The sequence below is a fragment of the Marmota monax genome, unplaced genomic scaffold (genome assembly GCF_021218885.2).
Source record: "Marmota monax isolate L192 unplaced genomic scaffold, Marmota_monax_Labrador192_F-V1.1 WCK01_AAM20220418_F8-fsc01096, whole genome shotgun sequence".
NCBI lineage: Eukaryota > Metazoa > Chordata > Mammalia > Rodentia > Sciuridae > Marmota > Marmota monax.
Genome location: NW_026694036.1, coordinates 58,551 through 81,748, shown reverse-complemented (window position 1 = coordinate 81,748; position 23,198 = coordinate 58,551). Strand labels below are relative to the sequence as shown.

The 23,198-nt window shown below is 38.1% G+C and overlaps 1 protein-coding gene across 1 annotated transcript in view; it reads left to right on the top strand.

Moving 5' to 3' along the window:
• LOC124106472 (contactin-associated protein-like 3) overlaps positions 1-23,198 on the top strand; it is a gene marked incomplete at its 5' end in the record, with an annotated part of 95,883 nt that overhangs the window by 14,245 nt on the left and 58,440 nt on the right. The window contains 4 exons of the mRNA XM_046464074.2: positions 2,797-2,800; positions 4,441-4,612; positions 12,454-12,560; positions 16,346-16,465. Coding sequence (XP_046320030.1) covers positions 2,797-2,800; positions 4,441-4,612; positions 12,454-12,560; positions 16,346-16,465 — 403 coding nt within the window. The remainder of the gene's footprint in view (positions 1-2,796; positions 2,801-4,440; positions 4,613-12,453; positions 12,561-16,345; positions 16,466-23,198) is intronic.

The window sequence follows — 23,198 nt, the reverse complement described above, 5'->3', positions numbered from 1 at the left end:
GGTTTAGATGTGTTGTTCCCCCAAAAGCTCATGTGTAAGACAATGCAAGAAAGTTCAGAGGAGAAATGACTGGGTTGTAAGGGTCTTAACTCAATCAGTAAATTAATCCCCTGTTAGGGATTAATTGAATGGTAACTGAAATGTTAGGGTGTGACTGGAGGAGGTGAGAATTGGGGCATGGTTGGGAGTATATATTTGTATCTGGCCAGTGGAGTCATTCTTTTTTTACTTTGTAATCATCATGTGAGCTACTTCCCTCTGTCACACTTTTCCACCATGATGTTGTCTTAACTTAAGCCCCAAGGAATGGAGCCAGCCTTCTATGGACTAAAACCTCTGAAACTGTGAGCCCTCAAATAAACTTTTTCTCCTCTACACTTGTTCTGGTTGGATCATTTAGTCACAGCAGTTGAAAAGCTGACTAAAACAGCAATCTAATGTAATATTTGTAAGGATTCCAGAGCATTATAGAGTGCACATTATAGAGTGCACATATTCTGTAAATGGGTCACAAAAGGGTTAAAATATGCTAAGTTAGTGTCGTAGTGTTATAATAGATCCTTAATTTGATGCTTCTTTTTATTTTAGTAAATTTATGTTTTGTGTGGTGTTTACTGCTTTTGAGGGGAGCTGTATTAGGACATGATATGCTGGATGCCTGGTAGTAATGAACCAGTGTGAATAACAAAGCAGACCCTGTCTCCCTAGCATGACAGCTGGAACACCAGTGAAGCACCAGGGGTCAAAGCTCACTCTGATTCTTATACTTTTGAGTTTTGTTTTGTTTGTTTGTGTTATTGTTTTAATTTTTGGAGAAGAGACAGTTTACATGAAGGAATATTCTTGCCCATGGATTTGATGCCAGGTATCTAGAGCCTTGGGATTCTGGGTGACCTGCATAGTGATCCTCAGCTATGTGACCTCCACAGAGTGCACAGAGTGTCTCCACTGGGGAAGGTACTTTCCCTTTCATTGAAGGAAGTGTTCCTTTCTCTGTTTTATACATCTCTTATTAGACTGCATCCCTTTACCCAGTATAAACACTCTGCTTTCTTTTGAATAGTAGGTCTGTGGGTCAGTGGCTTGGTTCATTTTGTTCTCTCCAGCCTTGAAGATTCTTCCCCAACATGCGCAGACATCCACTCATGTTCCTGGTCTGGCCTGGATGCCATCTGATTCATGAAGGCTCCAAATACCCTTCCCATTTCATCCCAGGGCACAGGACTTTTTATTCCTCCCATTGTCCTTCCTTTTTTCTTCTTTATGTGTTAGTGTTTCCTATCTAATTCTGTACCCCTTGCTACATTGTATGCCCATAGAAATTGGGAATTATTCCCTTGAAGATATAAGACCATATATTTTATATGATACTTTGTTCTCGCTTCAAGTATGATACTTTTTACTCATTTTGTTCCAGTGCTTTGTGGATGATATTTGGCATGTGGACCTATAACCTATAATTTCCTTCCTAAGACCAGTTGATTCCCTCAGTTAGAACTTATAGGTTAAAGTGGGGTGAATGTAGGTTACAGTGGGGTGCGGTGGTGCATGCCTGTAATCCCAGTGGCTCCAGAGGCTGAGGCAGGAGGATCACAATTTTAAAGCCAGCCTCAGCAATTTAGCAAAGCCTTAAGCAACTCAGTGAAACCCTATCTCTAATTAAAAAGTATAGAAAAAGGGCTGGGGATGTGGCTTAGTGGTTAAGTGCTCCTGGGTTCAATTCCAGGTACCCCCACCCCCCAAAAAAAGTAAAGGTTAAAGCTTTCAAGTTATTTTTATTCACATTATAAGGATTTAACCTGGTCATCTTATGCTAATTGGAAGCTCTGATTGGCAGCTTTAAATTTCTTGATTAAAAATCTAAGTTTGGGGCAGTCTTTGAATGATAAAGGAGATTTTGGTAAAAAGATTGGAAACTGTTCTACTTGGTACTTAGTGAAAATATTTTGAATTATTGTATATGCAGGTTATTGTCATTTCTTTTTAAAATATATTTTTAATTGTAGATGGATACATTATCTTTATTGTACTTATTTACTTTTATGTGGTGCTGAGGATCTAACCCAGTGCCTCACATGTGCTAGGCAAGTACTCTGCAACACCAAGCTGTCATTTCCTTACATTAATTCACAAGTTACCTGTCAAATAACAAATTTTTCAATTGAAAAAGTAAACTAGTCTTAAAAATCAGGTTATAAATATCAGCATTAGAACTCTTTAATATTTAAATCATTGGAAAACATGTAGCAAAAAAAGATGATAATTAATTAATATTAACATATCTACAAAGTTTAAAAACAGTTCTGGAAATAATAAAAATGAAAAATAATTTTTTAAAGCAAAGAATAAATAAATGTTCTCCACTATTTTATTACTGTTTTCAATTATACTTCTCATAAAATTTATAATTTTTAGGGTTTACAGCAGTCTTTTTTAAATGCTGTGTAATTTTCACATTTGCATATGAAAATTAAGTATTGGATTCAATAAATGCTTTGAAATTTTATTTTTCTTTGTTCTAGATTGGGCTCCCCAGAAAGTTGACTCTGTGGGAGATTCTTACACAGGTGGCTTAGTGGGGAGAATTAATTTGGAACAACCTTTGGAAAGTTGAGAGAGCCACTGGAGGTGGATGAGGGACAAAGCTGAGCTGCAGTAATGCTGTTACAACAGAACACTCAGAAGACTTCAGGGAGACTCAGCAGCAATGCTCCTTGGGGCTGTCCCAGATGAGCCAAGGAGTTCAGGCACCGTATTTCTCCACTGCATCATTGGATGCTGGGTAGCCCCTAAGAGGGCTGTCACTGGAAGCTTGTAGGATCCCTTAAGACCCTGGGGAGGGCCCACCTCAGTCCTGAAAAGGCACTATGGGTGGAGGACTGGGCTGTATTGTGCAGTGTCCACTTTCTCAAAGAGTTACCTATTACAAAAGCTCTTTACAGGTACTGCATCCTCTTTCCTTTTCTTTTACTTCCCTCTTTTTTATTGCTTATCTTGCAGTATGCAAATCTAAAAACCTGAGACTGTTTGAGAAGGGAAACTGAATAGAGGGTGAGAAAATACTCAAGTGCTTGCTGTCTGCATATGGGCTGAAGGATATGCTCTGGACTCTTCTTGCTTTGATTTGGATTTCAAAGAGATGCCCTTGCTCATCATTGTTATAAGATCATTGTCATTGTTTTAATCAGCTTTTTCACTGTTGTTACCAAAAGACCTGACAAGAACTATTTCAGAGGAGGAAAAGTTTATTTTGGTTTCAGACCATTGATGACTAGCTCAGTTGGTCTGGGCTGGAGGGAAGTGAAACATCATGGCAGAAAGATGTGGCAGAGGAAAGCAGCTGAGGACATGCCACCTGGAAGCAGAGAGAGAGAAACTGCCTTTACCACAGACAAAATATGCATGCCCCCTGGAAAAAACATAAGCACGCCCCCTGGAACTGTGTCCTCCAGCTACACCCTACCAATTTACAGTCACCATGAAGTTAATCTGTATTAGAGGATTAATACACACATTAGATTAAGACTTTCATAACCCAATCATTATACCTCTAAGCTTTCTTGCATTGTCTCACATGAGCTTCTGAGGGACACCTAATATCAAAACCATAACAGTCATCTAGAGAAATCTAGGTGTGAGATAAAACTACTATATAGGAAATGCAGTTTGTAACTTACAGAAAACTGATTAATGGTGGGGATGGCAGGACTTGTAAAATTTAATTGTTAATATTGCCCTTTATAAATGGACTATTATAAATGCTAATTTTTCTCTTATTTGCAGTGCCATATCATTGTAAAAATACTTGTTAATTTTTGTTCATTAGTGTTGAAAAATAATGTTGAAAGATGTTTGACTAAAGTGCCTCATTCAAAAGAGATGGGAGAAGTTAGATTTATATGACCAAAATTATAAAATATTAAAATATGTGTATGTATACATGTGCAAATGTACATTAGAGTAGATATTTAACTTAATATTTAGGCAAATTCAGCATATTTATGTAAATATTCAATTTAAAATTACTTTTCAAACATTTTAAACTTAGCCAGTATTGATATGCCTATAATTTTCTTCTGGTACTACTGTCACATGTCTTTTAGTTTATATGGTCTAGTATTATGCTACAAGTATTGTTTTCTCATGTTGCTTTACTTAAATCAAAAATGCAATAACTATTTGCAGGATTGTACATTTTTTCTTCCTCTTGTCTTCCTGTAAGCTTGACTCTAATGATTATTTTCATGCTCTCTCTTTATTTACAGCTTTTCTTCTTGTTACCCCACTATCATCCTCTTATCTGTGACCTTTCCAGGTGGTTTAGGAAGTCTAATCCTCAGGTGCCTGTAAACAGGGAAGCAACAGTCTTTATACAATAAATACTGTGAAATAGCTTTGTTACAGTTGTTGATTTTCTCCTGTCTTTGTCTCTGTTTTCAGGCTATCCTGACAACAGCTCTGGCTCTCAATGTGAAAATCCCCTGGGAGGGTTTCAGGGCTGCCTGAAGCTTATCTCCATTGGCAGCACAGTGGTGGATCCCATCTCAATACAGCAGGGGGCGCTGGGAAACTTCAGCGACCTTCAGATAGACTCCTGTGGCATCACAGACAGGTAGGGGCCATCCTAGATCATTATAGCACACCTGTTTCAGTTTTTTTTTTCTTTCTTTTAATTAAAAACAGGCACAACTGTAAAAACACACTTTTTTCATGTCTTTCATGACAGCAGGCTTACCTCTTAAAGATTCCACAACCTTCCACTGGCTAGGGATTGAGTCTTCAACACTTAGACCTTTAGGGAATATTTAAGATCCAAACTGTAACACATTGAAAATAAGAGAACAACATCCTTGGTTTTAAACAGTTGTTCCTTTCAAACAGTGTTGTCTTGGAAGACACACTCATGGATTTTCCTTTCATATACCTGTAAATCACTTAAAGTCTTACAGAGTATTACTGATGCTTGTAATCACTGATGTGAATAAATACTGACAAGAATAGATATTCTTAAAAATTGTCCCATTACAGAAAACAGATTAGACTATTCTAAAAAGATAGTGGATCAGTGAGGGCCAGTAAATCAAAGTCATTTGTGGTTAGCTCCCTTTTCTATAGGGAAAATGAGAAGTAAATCTTGTTTCAAGAAAGGTTGATGCTTCAGGGAATTTTAGCAATGTTGTAAGCAAAATAAAGAAAGAGATTCCCCAGTTGCCCCAGAGCTAAGCACTGCAGTAGTTCAATGAAGATGATAAGAAAAGCAAAGGTTTATCACTATAGTATAATAAAATTGTTAAGCATTGTAATTTTATTCAAGTTTTCTTCTTTACCATATTATCTAACTTTTAAATCATTTTGCCTAAAAGGATAAGCTTAGCCATATAGACTAAATTTTTTTTCCTGTACCAGATATACCCAGTTTAATGCCTTTTCTGAAGCAGGGTGTGCAAAAGGTTTATATTGAATACATAAACAAATTCCTTAAATCTTTCCACATCCATGCCTCTGAATCTCTTGAAATAGCTATGTAAAATACTTTGTACAAGAAGTTTACTCTAAATTTATCACTAATTGAAATTTCATGTCATAGCCAATAAACTTTAAGTCACAATTGCAATTTGGCAATGTGTTCATAAAGACCATATTTCTCCAGTATGTGAAATATTGTCTCATATTTTTTAAATGCAAATGTTTATGTTGTCATGTTCACAGTTTATTCTTTTGTAGTGAAATCAAAGAGACAAATAATTTTAGTCAGAAACCTACAATCCTGATTTTCAGAATATAGTTTTTTGGGGGTGTGGGGGAGATGGCAAAGAAACTGCCATCATTCATAAGGAGTAACTGCAGCCAGCTCTGGTGCCCAAGTCAGGAGAGGATCCAGACATCAAATCATGGGGTGCTGATTTCCTTTAAGAATCCATGTCACTTACTTTATTAGTCCAAGGATTGCTACAGAGCATGGATTTTATGAAGTACATTTCCTTGTTCAACATATAAATATTCTGGCAATGATGGACAATAATTAAGAAGAGAATTAAATGAACAGAAACAACAACATCCGCTATTGTTGTAAAGACATAAAATAACACTGACATTGGTATCTTTAGGATAGAGCTCCTACCCAGGGTGACAACTGTCCAGTGGGCTAGAGGTCAAAGGTTGGAAGTCATATTTCACTGGCAGTTGCCTAAGTTATCAGTATAATTGTGGAACTCACAGGAAGTTGCTTTAGTATAGCCAGAATTACCTTATAAAGTGTGGTGAATTCTCAATATTTGTCTTATGTAAAGAATCTGAGCCAGGCACGGTGATGCACACCTGTAATCCCAGTGGCTCAGGAGGCTGAGGCAGGAGGATCAAAAATTTAAAGTTAGTGAGGCTCTGAGCAACTTAGACTATGCCTCAAAAAAAAAATTTAAAAGTTGGGGCTGGGGATGTGGCTCAATGGTTAAGCATTCCTGGGTTTAATACCTGATATAATATATGTATATATATTTATGAGTATACATGAGCATATGTATAAATGTCACCAAAATGGGAAGATTTTTCCATATCACACTTAAAAGTCCTTAGAAGTGTATACGTATGTATGTACCTTTCCTTAGAGATTTCTAGAATATTAGAGAATCTTCTTTAAGTAAAAATTGAGTTAATGGCTATTAAGTTGTTATGAAAATAGCCAAGAGTACTTTGTATGGTAATATTGTCACTAATTGTAAGTTTTTATGGTTCTGATGGTTTAATGTCTAAAAATATGCCCTCATTCTAATAAGAAAAACATTGGTTTTTCTCTTATTCTTTAGGCCATACCTATTAACTACATGTCCAATACACCATAAAAAATAGATTCGTTTAAAAACAGGACAAAACAAACATCCCCAACCCCAGGCTTTCACCAGCCCTCTGCACTGCACCAAAACATCTACCCAGACCACTTCTCTGCCTGCCAAGAACATTCATATTTGCTCATATACAGTCATAATAATCAGGGGATTTTATAACATATCCATCTGGCAAAGGAATTAATAATTACTGATATATGGACTATTCCTGGCTCAAATGACAAAAAAGATTATGAAAAGATGTTTATAATCTGACAGGAACGTAAATACCCTTCCGGAGCCAAATCAGGATGCATCTACATGGAGTGATCTGTCTTCTGGTGGTTCCAAGAGATGCTTTATGGAGAAAATGGCCAGTTGCTTTGGCATGCAAGTGTGTTAACTTTGTGTTAGCTTTCCTACCCACAAAGAGGAAGAAAAATTTATTTGTGCTCATGATATTAGAGATCTTGGTCCATGGTTGGCCAGCTCTGTTGCTCTGACCCTGAGGTAAGGCAGAGCATCACGGTGGAAGATCAGGGCAGAAGAAAGCTGCTGAGCACATGCTGAGACAGAGGGAGAGAGAAGGGAAGAGTCCCAGGATAGATATTGTGCAAGGTCATATTCCCAGTGACCTACTTCCTCCAGCTAGGTCTCACTCCATTCAGTCCATTCAGATATCAGTGGGTTAATCCAGTGATGAGAGCAGAGCCCTAATCATTGCCTAAAAGCCCCACCTCTGAACCTTGCTGTATTAGGGACCATGCTTCCTATACATGAAATTTTGGGGACATTCCATATTTGAACCATAATAGGCTTCAAGGATGATAGTAGTGGAAATGGGAAATTGTATATTATACCAATTGTGTTTTGGATATTAGGATTTCAATTTCCTCTAACTCTGGTCACAGTGTTTTTTCTTATCTGTCGGTGGGACCATCATTGCCACCTCTTCCCATCTGCATTGTCTCAGGCTGAGTATTCATCTTCTCCATGCCAACTCCAATAGCACATATTGTACATTTTATTTTTAAACAAAAAATTGAAAATCACTACAAACTTGGAGTTCTTTATTACTTTTTAAAAAATTGTGTTCCAGAACACTTTAAGGTGAAATATAATATTATTTATTCCTTTAACAATGATTTTCAAACTATTAAAAAGTGTGGAATGTACAGAGTTTGAAAATACCAGAAAGGAAAACAATGAACTGTTTTGTTTTTTCAAATTGATGGTAAAGGGGCCTGACTCTGCCCTAGTAAGGCCACCCCCATGGGTTCTGAAGTGCAATGTTTGAGCTACCAGCACCCTGAAGAAGTTGTGCCTTGATACAGCTTAGGAATTGACATACCAGGGTCCAGGGACTGCTGCTTGCTTTTGTTAATAATGTTTAATTGAGACACAGCCATACCAGTTCATTTGCATAATGTCTATATTTACTTTCTCCTAATAATTGCAGAGCTGTGTGGTTTTGGCAGAGACTATGTGGCCTACAGGCCTACAATATTTAGTATTTTTCCCTTTATAGAAAATTATGCCAATCCATTGTGTAGTAAATAGGATGCAATGAAAGTTGGTGGGGAGTGGGAGGTTCTCTGGCACTATGTGGAGAGCTGTCTCATTTCTGTTGGGTCAAGACATGCTGTTCAAGGAAAAGGAAGAGATGCCTGAATGGGGCAGAAGGTAGGTAAGTCAATTCAGTTGGAGGCAGGCAGTAGAAGTAACAGCCTTGTCCAAGTCCCCAGTGCTAGGGGGAGTCTGACCCCTGTGTGGATGGCTGGTGTAGAAGTTCTGTGTTGAGGAGATCAGTGGGTGTTGGAGATGGGGCTGCCTCTCCAGTCATGGGATACATCAGGCTAGAGGCCTGGGTGCTAACTTGAAGGCTTAAATATTCATCTGAGATGCCCTGGGAAATTGCTAAAGGACTTGAAGTTAAGAAGTCACTTGTGTGTGTGTGTGTGTGTGTGTGTGTGTGTGTGTGTGTGTATAAGCAAGACTCTGAGCACAGAGTCTTGACACATGACCTGGGTGCAGAAAACAGAGAGACAGTGTATGATTGGAGGCCAGGAAACCTGGTAAGACGCTTCTGCAACTTCTCTCAAGTGAAAAATAAGGATAAGGTAAACTAGGGAACCAGAAAATATGAATGATTTACAAACTCTTTGGAGAGCAGAATCACAGGTTGACTTGCTGCAAGCCTTTGGGGTAATGGCAAGGGAACAGTCAAGGCTAATCCCACGTAGAGAGCTGGTTAAAGGCTAGTGCCATTCAGTAGAATGATGATGTGGGAGAAGCAGGATATTTGGAGGGGCAGGACCCAGAGATTCAGCTATTAAATCTTGATATAGTGGGAGGACTACAGAAGCAAACAACCTTAAAGTTGAGAAGAGACTGAGACGTGTCACCTACAGGAGTTTTCACCTAAAAGCATAGATGTATTTTTTAGCTTATCATTTGAGAGAAGATGATCCTGCTTCTACCCAGTCGTTTGCAAACAAGACCTCTCTCTGCCTATTCACGAAATGGCTCATTGGTGGTGAACTGAATTTTTCCTCTTAATTTTGAGTGTCTTTTCTTCTTAGAATTTTCTGTTGTTAGAACTGAATACCACAGCCTGGGTTTTTTACAAAAAATAGGGGTTTAGCTGAGTGTGGTGGTACATACCTGTAATTCCAGTGACTCAGGAGGCTGAGGCAGGAGGATCACAAGTTCAAGGTCAGCCTCCACAACTTAGCAAAGCCCAAGCAATTTAGCAAGACCCTGTCTCAAAATTTAAAAATAAATAAATAAAATAAAAGAATAGAGGTTTATTTAGCTCACTGTTCTGGAGGCTTGGATGTCCAAGATGGGACAGTTGCATCTAGTGAGGGACTTCTTGCTGCATCAGCACATGGTGAGACAGCAAGTGTTTCACCTCTGGTCTCTCTTCCTCTTCTTATAAAGCCATTAATGCCATCATGGTGGACCCACCCTAAGGACATTGTCTAACTGTAATTACCTCCCAAAGCCTCACCTCCAGCTACTCTAACTGTAGCCAACATGTAAATTTGAGGATAAAGTTTCCAACCCATGAACTTTTGGGGGACATGTTCCAACCATAGCAGCTGCTATGAGCAAATCTATACACCGTCTCCCACTTCAAGTCCTGTAAATATATGCTGGATAATTTAACTGACTGCCAGAATCAGCTCTCCACCAGGCTAAAAACCCTGGTCTCCTAACAATTTTTGAAACATGAAAGTATAAAGAGGTATCTGAATCCTTGTTCCCCTTTTCTATATCAACTCTGGTTGACATCTTCTTGGAATCTATACATGTTCAGGACCTTGCAGTGTTTGGAGGAGCCATGAGGTACTTTCTCATGGACTCTGACTGTTCTTGGAGCAGACTGATATTTCCTCACTGCTGTGTAAACAGTGCCAGGGTGCTGAGCACACGGCTCCCCATGAACCCCAGATCTTTGGCAGTGAACTATATTCAAGTTAGATAAGATACTCATAGATGTACCTACACACTCTCACAGATGTATTTATGCATACTCATGTGCAGGTACATTCACACAAGGGCACACACAGGCACACACTCAAGCACACTTACACACACTGGTATACTCTTACAATCGGCACACAGGCACATATAACTTGGGCACACTAACATTCCAGCATATGCATGTTCAGGCTCTCACATAGGCACACACCCAATGTGGTGGGGTACACTGACATGTTGGATTTTTCTCATTGTATCTGATATCTGGTCCTCTCTGTGGACTCACGATCTAGCCAGGAATGTATGGACTGGGGTTATGGGAGAAGCCCTCAGGCCTGGAGGAGGCCATTAACTGCAGCCACTGAAGTAAGAGCTTCAGAGGGCCTGGTGTTGGTGGTAGAGGTAAGCAGGTTGGTCTACCCCCCAGCCCTGGGGATGAAGAGACATCACTGTTTTCTCCTGTGAAGTATACCTTCCAACCCTTAACACTGAATCTGGCTTCTTTCCCTTGAAATCTGGAAGGCCTCTTGTCAGTGTTCATATGTGTCCTCTTATAAGAAATTGGGTTTCATTCTAGTGTCAGTGTCCCACATGACAAAGCAGGATTAACTTTGACAGAGGTATCCCAAAGTTTCTACTCCTTCTACTCCTTGGAAGAAGCAGACATCAAGCTCAAGAGGAGAATTGGCAGTTTTGTAACTTTTGCAAACAGTTGAGGCTTTTGTGTTCTGTGCTCATAGTTTAAACTCCATGAGGAAATGAGTTATGGGCCTCACCTGGACCTGGACACCATTCTTCAGAGTCACAGTCTTGTCCTTCACATTATAGACAAGGGAGTTCACTCCTTCAACCTTCTTCCTCATCCACCATTTTCAGAGTCCTGCTCAGGGATATTTCTGACCAGCCATAAAAGATCAGGATGGTGGTATTAGAGTGAGGCACTCTGTTCCTCAGGGGAGAACCATAAAGACCAGGCCTCAGATACAGGATGCCCTCAGCCTCCCCCTTACAAGCTCCCAACACTGGGGCTGAAAAGGAATTGTCATGCCAGGTCTGGGAAGTTCACCACCACTTACCACATCTACGCTATGAAGAATGGCCACTCCACCATCCTGGCTAGCAGCACCTTGCTGGTTCTACTGTGGGTCTGCCATCTCAGGAAGCACATAAGTGTTGCAAAGCTAGAGCTGAGGGATATGGAGACCAGAGCTCCTGCCCGAAGCTGTAGCTCTCTAGTTAACATCCTGTGCTTGGCATTGATACCACTTGTATAATCCATATAGAAGGAATAATGTCAGAACTACAGAGAACAGCTAAACCAGACTAGAACTAGTTCAGGTTTTTTAATGTTTGGTATGAAATGTCTGGCTTTTGGTATCTCTGCTATATTTTGTTCTGTTTCCTTCCACTGCTATGTAATTGACCTGCTGACTTTCAAGGTATGGGTATCCCATCTTCAGCATTCACTCTGTAAAGTAAGCTGAACAGGCTTTTGTATGAATCTCATAATATAAATGTGACCTTCACTGGTATAAACTGATTATCAGTGTATTCTCAACATCGATCACTTTAAGATTAACAATCTGTTTTGAACACTGTCAGAATTTACAAATAAGCATTATCCCAGTAGACTCTCAAAATCAAATACATATTTCTTTCTTAAAGTAAAAACAAATTTGCCTGTTTCCTATTTTTATTGACATTGAAGATTTTCCCTTTTTTTTTTTCAAGGAAAACCAAAGATTAGAAGATAATCTGGAAGGCCTCTTGTCAGTGTTCATATGTGTCCTCTTATAAGAAATTGGGTTTCATTCTAGTGGGTGTGGGAAAATGTGTGTCTGTCTATGGTTGTTGCAGGCAATTTATATCCTGATTATGTATGAAATCAATCTTATGTTTTTATAAGAAGCAAACAGTTTTTCTGATAAAAAACAAAGTGTTGAAAATGTATCTGTCACAAATGCATGAGAATCTACTGCACTTAGGAACTTGTGGTTGTGTCAAGTGACCTTGAGGACAAACTCCACAGTCTTTGGTCCTGTTGAAATGTTTCCGTTGACTATTGTCCTTCATCTTTCCCTGTGCATGCACATTTTATTATGACTGAATGTGGGAAACAGCAGTGTGTCTGTCTGTCCTTCTTTAGGTGTTTGCCCAGCTATTGTGAACACGGGGGTGAATGTTCCCAGTCCTGGGACACCTTCTCCTGCGACTGCACTCACACTGGCTACGTGGGAGCCACCTGCCATTCCTGTAAGCCACACAACCCACTGGCTCTCCTTTCTGTTCTTATAACCCATTCATTCTTTTGTGCATATGTGTTTGTGTCCATGCACCCATGTACCAGAAAACAGGAAGCAATAGTCTTTTACAGACTTGTTTTCAGCTGCTTTATTTTTGATCAATTTTATTTCCCATTGATGTCAAAGTAGCTTTAAAAATTCATAGTATCAAATAGAAGAACATAGAGAGCAAAAAGGAAAAGAAAAGAACCAGCAAAGGGAAAATAAGTGTAGTAAAATAAAATATAGCAGGAGGTTAAAAATAAATAAACTGCACCCAGAACACACAATGTGAGCTGGGTGTGGTGGGACATGCCTATAATCCCAGCGGCTCAGGAGCAGAAACAGGAGGATTGTGAGTTCAAAGCCATCCTCATCAACAGCAAGGTGCTAAGCAACTTAGTGAGACCCTGTCTCTAAATAAAAAACAAAATAAGGCTGGGTATGTGGCTCAGTGGTTGAGTGCCCCTGCGTTAAATCTCTGGAACAAAAAAAAAAAAAAAAGAAAAAAAGAAAAAGAAAAACAAACAATGTGATATCTTGTTCTGTTCCTTGATCTGGGTACACATATACTTCTCAGTTCTCAGTTCTTTCTTCTCTTCTAAAGAAAATGTGTGGCCAGGATGTCAATATAAAATTGAATGAGGAACACCTCAGAAGTACCAGACGAGGAGTAAATGTGGCAGTAGTTCTAGAAAATGAAGAGAAAATAGTGAACTTTCAGGTCCCACCCAGTCTTGCTGTTGTTTGATAGTGAAGGAGATGGAAAGAATTAATATCTGCAGAATTTATCAAATGCATGCACAGTTTTAGTCCTCTGCATGTTTTTACTCCTTGAATACTCAAAACAACCATAGGAGATAAGAGTTATTATCACCTACACTTAGCACTTGGGGGAGGAAGGAGGCTGAGGAGATTGACAGCAGACTTACAGCTCTAAGACTGGAGCCAGGACTGTCAAATACCACTCATCTCCTTCCTCAAGAATTATTCTCTGTCACACAGATATAAACACAGATTATTTGGTCACAGTCACAGAGTTAACACTGAGATGGTCCCTTTTACTTACAGCTTACCTAGTTTTCAAGCTAATAAAATCTTATTGACCACTAATCATTAGTTTCTAGAAGCATATGACAGAGCCCATGAAATACTCATGTTTTTCTAATTATTAGCTTTTGCTTCTATTTGTTTTAGATTTGTTTGTTTGCTGGTTGGTTGGTTGGTGTTTTAATTTGTGTGTCACTCCTGATATTTGGGGTCCTGTCTCCATAGCACTTCCCCTCTCCCTTGGTCTTTAGAGGAGGAGTATGACATTTCATGTCTGCTTCCTTCAGTCCCTCCTGATGGGGGGGATACTAGCATTGTATCATTAAAAAAAAAAAAAAAAAAAAAACCCTTCCGTGGCCCTGGTGCAGTAGTGCACACATGTGTAAAGCTGATGCAAGAACACTGCCAGTCCAAGGCCAGCCTTGGCAACTTAACAAGACTCTCAGCAACCTACTGAGATCCTGTCTCAAAATAAAGACTACAAAGGACTGGGGCTAGTGGTAGAACACATTCCTAGCATGTGCAAGGCCCTGGATTTAATACCCAGGACTGAGTGGGGATAAGAAAAAAAACAACTATTCCTTGTGAATTAATTTTATTCCGGTACAAACTATGAGGTGCATAATACAGAGAATGGATTGTCATAAATCTAACTTTGCAGGAACTGAATCTCAGGGAACTAGTGTGGGTTTGGAATGATACCCCTGGGTCTCCAGATGTGGGATTTCCACAGAGAAGCAAAAGAAGGTGACTCCTCCCCCCCTCTATATCCAGTGATCAGTTCCACTCGCATCCTCACTGAGTTTTACATTGGTAGGTAAGAATTTGCTAAGGAATGTCTCCTTTGAAAGGAGTTAGACATCTAACCTTGGGCTAGGGATTTGGTCACAGTCACAGAGTTAACACTGAGATGGTCTCTTTTACTTACAGCTCCCTCATCACATTAGAAAAGTGTCTTAGACAAAGCAGATACCAACTAAATGTGTTTGTTATCAGTAGCTGAGATCTAAACATAATTCTAAGTACCACTGAGAAGAGAAACTTGACTGATAAATGTAAAGGGTCTTCTCCCTGTGGCACATGATTTAGTTTGTTAATGAATTGATTTTATTGTGATTCTCTAGGATATATCAAAAGAAAGTTGGATATTGCCAAATCAAAACCAAGTGATCATAAAGCCACTATTTTTATGCGGAATAGAGGACAGGGATGGGGGTTCTAAGTTTAAAATTATTGCATATTTACATTCCCGTTTATATTATTTTGTTTCCTAATTATTCTTCCTCTTTTTTGTTCTTCTAGGCAATTTGATATGTGTATGTATCACTGTGAGCTGTGTTCCTAGGTGGTTATTGGCATGTTTGTTTATTTATGGAAACGTGAATATTAGTGGCCCAAAGCCAAGAATGTTGAGAAAACAATTTATATTTTTTATATTTCCATCAGTTGGAGATGGTAATAGTTGGACTCTTGATTTGGTGGCCTCTGATTTAGACCCTTGACCATATTTAACAAAGAACATTTTCTTTTATAGTATCCTTGAACTAAGCAGACATTTCTTTTGCTTTTATTCTGTGAGATGAGAGAAAAATAACTTTTATTCTCCTCCCTGGGTCATTCTTAACTATTTGAAAGGGGGGGAAAAAAAAAAAAAAATATATATATATATATATATATATATATATATATATATGTGTGTGTGTGTGTGTGTGTGTGTGTGTGTGTGTGTTACATAATGTATATAGGTTATATATCAGTACATATATAAAATATACACACATAATATATATAAACACGTGTGTGTGTGTGTGTGTGTGTGTGTAGAGAGAGAGAGAGAAAGGGCCATCGCTGTGGAAAGGCCTAAGTTTATATCCTATTAGTATGTCTTGTCTTGTGTCCCTTGCTGAACCACTGCCCAAGTCTGTCTTTGTGGACACTTCATCTGGCTTTTGCATTTCTTTCCTAGCAGTTGTAACCTGCATTTGAGGCTTTCCAAAGGGTTTCCTGACAAGGCAATGTGTGACCCACACTAGGTTGACTACTCATTTAAAATTGCTAAGTATCAATTAGGTTCACCATCTGCAGATTTTAATCTCTTGTCTTGTACATAGCAAAGTATTTGTGTACAAATTAAAAAGTCAGTCATGAATTAGAATAAAGCGAAATTTTAAAAAGTCATGTCAATATTTTGATTTTTTAAATTTCAATTTGCAAAGCATTTAAGGAAGTGTCTTTTTGGAATGAATTTAAAATGGCATTAAAAGTTGCTGATATGTAAAATTCAACTCATTGGAAAAATGTGTTTTAAATATGAATTGTTTTAAGTGAACAAAAGATGTAATTACTGAGTAAAGTTTTTTAAAAAAAATCAATGATTATTAGATAATAACAACATTTAGGCAGGTGTACTTGAGATGCTTAAAAATATTATGAGGTAGAACTTGTACTAGACGAGAAGTCTGGTTTGCTTGATTTTGAAAATAAGAATGTGTAGGATTCTGATTCACAGTAGTATCTCCAAATCTTTCACTCTGTGCTTCTGAATCTTTTTGCTGCCTGATTGAGATGGAAGAACACCCTCCTAGAGAAGATATGACCAAGGGCAATGGCAGGATGAATGTCATGGGAGAAAAGTCCCATGCCATGAGCAGCAGAGAGGAGCCCGTTCCCTCACAGCCCGTCTGTGATACTGTGTATTCTTTGCAGCTCTGTATGAGCGATCATGTGAAGCTTACAAGCACAGAGGAAACTCTTCAGGCTTCTACTTCATAGACTCAGATGGAAGTGGCCCTCTGGGACCAGCTCTTGTGTACTGCAACATGACAGGTATGTTAAGCTCTTCTGTAATAGTTAAATTCCTATGTGTGTTTGCTGTGTACAAAACCAAAATGAAGAAAGTCAAGCATTTAACTTGCTTATTTAAGTTGACATGCTTATTTAGGTGTGCATTGTGATTGTAATGTGATTGCCAAAAAGTGTTAAAAAATGTTATAAAGCAGTTAAAAGGTGGTGGTTAAGAGTTGTGTCATTATTTTCTGGAAATGTTCTTTCCTTGTGAAATAATTACCACTAAGTCTTTTGCTTATTAGTCTAAAGCAAAAAGGATGAATGATTTTTTACATCCATAAATGTCAAAAACTTCAGAGAATGTTCACTCTCTTTTTTCATGATGATGTAGATGGAGCTTTTGGCCTCACACCTGCTAGGCAAATGCTTTACAGCTGAGCTTCATTCCCAGTCCTCTATTCTCTTTCTAAATTTATGAAAAAGTGCTTTTTGCTGTCTTTGAATCTTTCTAAAATATATATTTTTATCCTGGATTTATTGGGGTATAATTGACAAAAAATTATATATATTTAAAGTAATCAACCAGATATTTTGAAATATGTATACATATTGAAATGCTTGCCTTCATTAAGCCAATTAGCATAGTCATCACCTATGCCATTTATAGTTCTTTCTTTTTTTTCTCTTCTTTGGTGAGACATTTGAGATCTACTATCTTAGTAAATAATGAGTATAGTGTGGTTATAATCACATTGTACATTACATTATCAGGGCTTATTCATCCTTCATATCTGAAACTTTGCACTCTTTGATGAACAGATCTCTATTTCCCTCTTGCCCATCCCCAGAAACCACCGTTCTACTCTGTACTTTTAAGGTGCCTTGTTTAGGGGCTGGGGATGTGGCTCAAGAGGTAATGCGATTGGCATGCACGGGGCTCTGGGTTTGATCCTCAGCACCACATAAAATAAGATAAAAATGTTGTGTCCACCAAAAACTGAAAAATAAATATAAAAAAATGAGTGCTTTGCTTAGATCCACATAATCACATGAATTTTTCTGGAAAAAAATGATGTTTCTAAACATACGTACTTCATGTAACCATGTATTCATATGCAACAATGTGTGACGAATAGCTTCTTTACCTAGAAAATCAGTTTTAAAATAATTGTGGTAGATAACAATAAATACATATTGTACATAAATCCTTGACTCTTTCTATGTGACATATGCTCCTGCAAGTATAGGAGCTCAAAAAATCAAGTCTAGTGGATGATAACTACCCTAACTTAATTGGTGTGAGCCATGGCCTCTCTGAACATACAGCACTGTCCATTCCTTTGTAACTGTGTCTGTGCATAAGCTTTCCTTCTCAACATCATTTCACCAACCAAAAGGGGCAGCCCTCCTTTGGAGAACTGTTTCTGTATTACCCTAATGGTATAGAAACAAGTACTTCAATCTCTGCATAACTTGACCCTACACATCTGAAATAATGCTCAGAAAAAAATCAACTCTAGATGATACTAAGGTAATTATGACTTAGCTATAATTTGGTATCCCTGTTATTACTACTATATACTGTCTTGATAAAGTTGTAACTTCCACAAGGAAGGAATTATCCATGGGTTAATTTATGAAGGTTTCAAATAGCTTAAAAAATCCTGATGTAGTTTTTATACCTACTACCTCTTCATGGGTAAAACAAAGTCTGAACATTTTGGCAGTGACTAATCATACGATGCAATTAGCATTAAGATGAAATATATATATATATATATATATATATATATATATATATATATATATATATATATATATATATATATTCCTTTTTGAGTGTGTACCAGTCAAGTGTGAGAGCTCTCAAGGCATTGCTATGAATGTGCCTTTAGCTGTTTTAGAATTTGGGGCAAGCATTTTATCATCAATACTGACAGAAACATTGCAGTGTGATTGCAGAGAGAAATGCACTGGCTTAATTTTGCCAAAAGATGAGTGATCAATAAAATATGTGGGAAAACAGCCAAGGAGATCTTCCTAGATATTGTCAGTGCCAGAGATGATACCAGGCTTTCAAGTTATTCAGGGTCTTAATTGTTTTGCTTTCATTACTGCGGATCAGGCAGGAACAAATAAGTTTTTAAAAGATAGTGGCATCCCAATTATACATTTCTCTTTTATTAGTTAGGAGTTTAATTATCACTGACGTCTAGGGCATGCTAAAGATTTTCATAATTTTGTGTTAACCCTGCTCACAGGATCCATATCTATTGAAAAATCCCAAGATCCATCTATTGAAAAAACCCAAAATCCATAGAAAAGTATAGAAAATCCCAAGGACATTCCATGATCAGTAAGGTTTTGGTGTCTGTATCTGCTTTGCTAACAAACTGTTAACAGGTGCTACAGTTTGGGTCTTGAATGTCCCCAAGGGACTATGTATGGAAGGCTTGGTTTCCATACTGGCACAATTGGGAGTTGGAAGAACATTATGGAAGTGGTCCTTAGAGAAGATCTTCATGTCTCTGGAGACGTACTCTTGAAGAAGCTTGTGGGACCTTTGTCTCTTCTTCTTCCTCCTTTGATTCCTAGCTTGATGACAGCAATGTGCTCTTCCAGGCACTCCACAGCATTGCCATCTGGCACACCCACCAGGGACCCAAAGCATGGGGTTCTCCTGATGTTAAACTAGAAACCCCTAAACTGTGAGCCCAAGTGGGCCTTACTCTTTATACGTTAATTATCTCAGGTGTTTTGTTGTGGTGACAGAAAGATGACTAACACAGCAGACTTGGTAAGGCTAAGGTAGGTCACCTTTATAAAGAAAGACGTTTGCTGTCACAGGGAAGACTTGGAAATTGATTTTTTGACTGTCCACAGTTTGATTGTAGTGAACAGAAAGTGTTTTAATCATCATAGGTGAACATGTGGTTCAGGCCATGATAAGATAGTTGTACAAATATATAAAGTCCCTTTGGATATACCACTGGTTCAAAAGCATTTTGTTTTAATGCTTAATCATATGGAATGATACTAACTTGATTTTATTCTTTGTAATTGCTATTACCCTTCTAAGACTGAAACTTAACAACATCTTCCAGAAAGCAGAGGTACTTATAGTCTAAATGGTAAGACATGAAAAAAAAAAAAAAGTAGATGCACAGTTTTTGATATCGGTTAACTTGGGCCAATATGTGACATAGTGATATAACTAATGTAAGCTTAGTTTTGTTGCCATAAATTTAATAAAGGACCTCTGCCTATGGGAGAGAAAATGCAAAATCAGCTTGCTAATACTCTGGTCAATTCATACCCAGGGTCAAGGACTTGAAAATTATGTGGTGAGAATATCATTTCCTTCCCCAGGGTGACCAGAAGAAACATCTTTGAAAAGATACAATACTGAGGAGTTGCAATAAAGTGTCTAATAACATTTGACAACAAGGTACTGCTATAAATACAGCTGGGAGTGAAGCAGAATAACATCCCAGCACTGTGGAGTGCACATTTTTGGGTGGGGAACCAGACATTAGCATAGTCAGTGAGTCACGTGTGCAGTGCAACATAGGGCAGCAGGTCCCCTGAAGTAAAATAAAGCGAGAAAAGGGGATTTTGACTGTTGACAGGTGAATTATAAATTTGGATAGAGGGATTAAGAAAGCACTCATTTAGAAAGTTCCTCAAGTTCATTGAAAAAATCCAGCTCTGAGAAAAACAGAGAAAAAGTCTTTAGTAAGAGGAAATTAACAAGTACAAAGGCCCTGGAAATGGAGGGTACCTGCAGTGTTTGGAAGGCTATGATAGAATGGGGGCGGAAGGTGCATATTCTAGGACAATTCAGTCCTAGTGTATGAGAACTGGCTCCAAGGTGTCCTGAGACCAGAGAAAGAGGTGAGGCCAACAGATCCAGGATTGGAGGGTGCAATAAATTGGAGAACTTACAGAAGCATGATCCTGGGTGGCAGCAAGACCAATTAAGATAAAAGTGACTTCATCAAAGCCAAATTGTACCTGGCTTATCTTAAGCTAGGAATCAGGCACACTCCTGGTGCCAGGGCTTAGTTAGAAAGTTCTAAATGCAATTAAAATGTTTCTATTTGTAGCATCCTGGGTTAACTATACAGGAAAACCCAACTGGGTTAACCTGACACAGTCATGGTGGCAGTGATTCAAGATGGCAGCATCCATGTTATTCCTACAGTGGCCCTTCCCTCAAGTCATTTGGCTATAAAGGGGCATGTTGGGGATGCACAACAGTAGCGTGGTTCATGCTTTGAGCCACCATGCCATGCCTTTTCTGGAAACAAGACCTGCTAAGATGTTGCTTTAGTTATTGAGCCAAGCTGGGCATTTGCAGGCTAATTTGGAGCACGAGAGAAGGTAAGAACTGTTGGCATCAGAAGTTATGGACCAGATATCAGTCCAGAGAAAGGAAGGAACAAAAAACAAATTACTCCATTGTCTTATCTGAGCCCAGGTAGGTATAGACATATCAAAGGAGATGGAGACCACTTGGGAGGGAACATATTTGAATAGGGAGCCCAGAATTCCAGTTTTGAATATATAAACTGAGGATCTGTTGATTATAAGAACATGTGTAATAGGTACCCTTAAAACCCAGAGAGTAGTCATGACATCCTTGGCAGTGGGGATTTTTATATATATATATGTTTGGATGTGACTTTATAAGATAATTTATAATGACCAGCTGGCTCCCACTGCTTGTGACCTCAGTGGGGGGCATATCACATCATAGCTGAGTACTGCTTCTCTGGCTCTACACATGTTAATACCCCAAGAGGCACCTTTGCTTTCTACCAGTGGCTTCTGTGCAACATCCTAGGGCAGGCTCTATTTTTATTAGCTTCCTTAGACATTCTCACATTCATGCAGATCTAAAAACTACTGTGCTGGAATTGAGGTTCTTTGATATAAGTGTGCTTAGCCTACCCTGTCATCACCAAAAATTAAAATGCAAAGGCAGCACAGAATGAGAAAATAAAGCCTATGCAGATGCAAAATCTTGTTGCAACTACTCATTTTGCTACCTAAACAACTGCTCTGTTGTTGTTATTTATGTAGTTTGTTGCTGATAAGATTTAATGATCAACCACTAATCCTTGCTGAGGCTCTCTGTTTCATTCACAAATGCAACAAGCATTGTTCACACATATTAATATAAAATATGAGACATTAATTCTGTGAATTATAGATATTCTGAATTTTCTAAATTTCATCTCTGAAAATCTTAAGAATTTCAAGGCATGTGTATATGTATGTAGAGACCAAGTAATATGAACAATAATTTAGTGACCAAATATTGTTGCATAAAATTTTATTTTCAAAGAAAACTAAGGTGTTTTCACATTGTATTACAAATGGACAAACATTAAGTATATATTATTGTTTTATAATGCCTTCTGCATAATGTTTTTATGGAAATTTCTCATTACCTAATTCTTATATTTTTAAAAAATCCAGAAATTAGTATGTTTTTGCATGTGATGAGAAAAAAGTTTCTAAGCCATTAATTAGATTTGAGGTGAAACATCAGGTGGATCATGGAACACAAAGAAAAACAAAAATAAAAAAAACAGGACCATGAACAAGAGTTAGAAATGTTTCAGCAAAGATTTCCAAATAATACTAAATATCAAGACTTTTATTAAACTTAAAGCCAAAAGGAAAGCAGTGTGCTATTGATAAATGAGCACAGAGGCCAACCCAAAGACCAATAAATATCTCCAGAAACTGTGCAACAAAGTACTTAATTTAAAGTTTTTAAAATGCAGAATTTTCCCATGGAAAATGCAAAGAAGGAGAAAAGCTACAGCTAAATTGTCCTTAATATTCAGTATTGTGGATGAGTCACATGAGGTGCCCTTTGACAATCTATTTTTTTGTATTTTATTTTATTATTTTTTATTATTGTTCAAAACATTACAATGCTCTTGACATATCATATTTCATCCATTTGATTCAAGTGGGTTATAAACTCCCATTTTTACCACGTGTACAGATTGTGGAATCACATGGGTTACACATCTATGTTTATACATACTGCCATACTAGTGTCTGTTGTATTTTGCTGCCTTTCCTATCCCTTACTATCCACCCTCCCCTCCCTTCCCCTCCCCTCCCCTCCCTTGTCTTTTTTTCCCCCTTTCCCATCACCTCCTCTTATATGTAATTTTGTATACCAATGCAGGTCTCCTTCCATTTCCATGCAGTTCCCCTTCTCTCTCCCTTTCCCTCCCATCTCTCGTCCCTGTTTAATGGTAATCTTTTTCTCATGCTCTTCCTCCCTGATCTGTTTTGAGTTGCCCTCCTTATATCAAAGAAGACATTTGGCATTAGTGTTTAAGGGATAGGCTAGCTTCACTTAGCATAATCTGCTCTAATGCCATCCATTTCCATGCAAATGCCACGATTTTGTTATTTTTTAGTGCTGAGTAATATTCCATTGTGTATAAATGCCACATTTTTTTATCCATTCATCCATTGAAGGACATCTAGGTTGGCTGAGGAATCTGCAGTCATACCAACAGGAATTTGCAGTAATAGTCAAGAACTCATGGATTGGTTGTCCATTGCCTTGAAACTGTTGGAATATTGTTTTTCTGATAGTAAATTTCTATGTCAGTATTAGGAAAAATTTAGACACTTTCCTGATAGTATGATTCAAAGAAAGGGACACAATTTCATGCAATCCTAAAGAAAACTAACTTCATATATGTAGTGCCAGGAGAAACCATAGTCTGGTCATTCT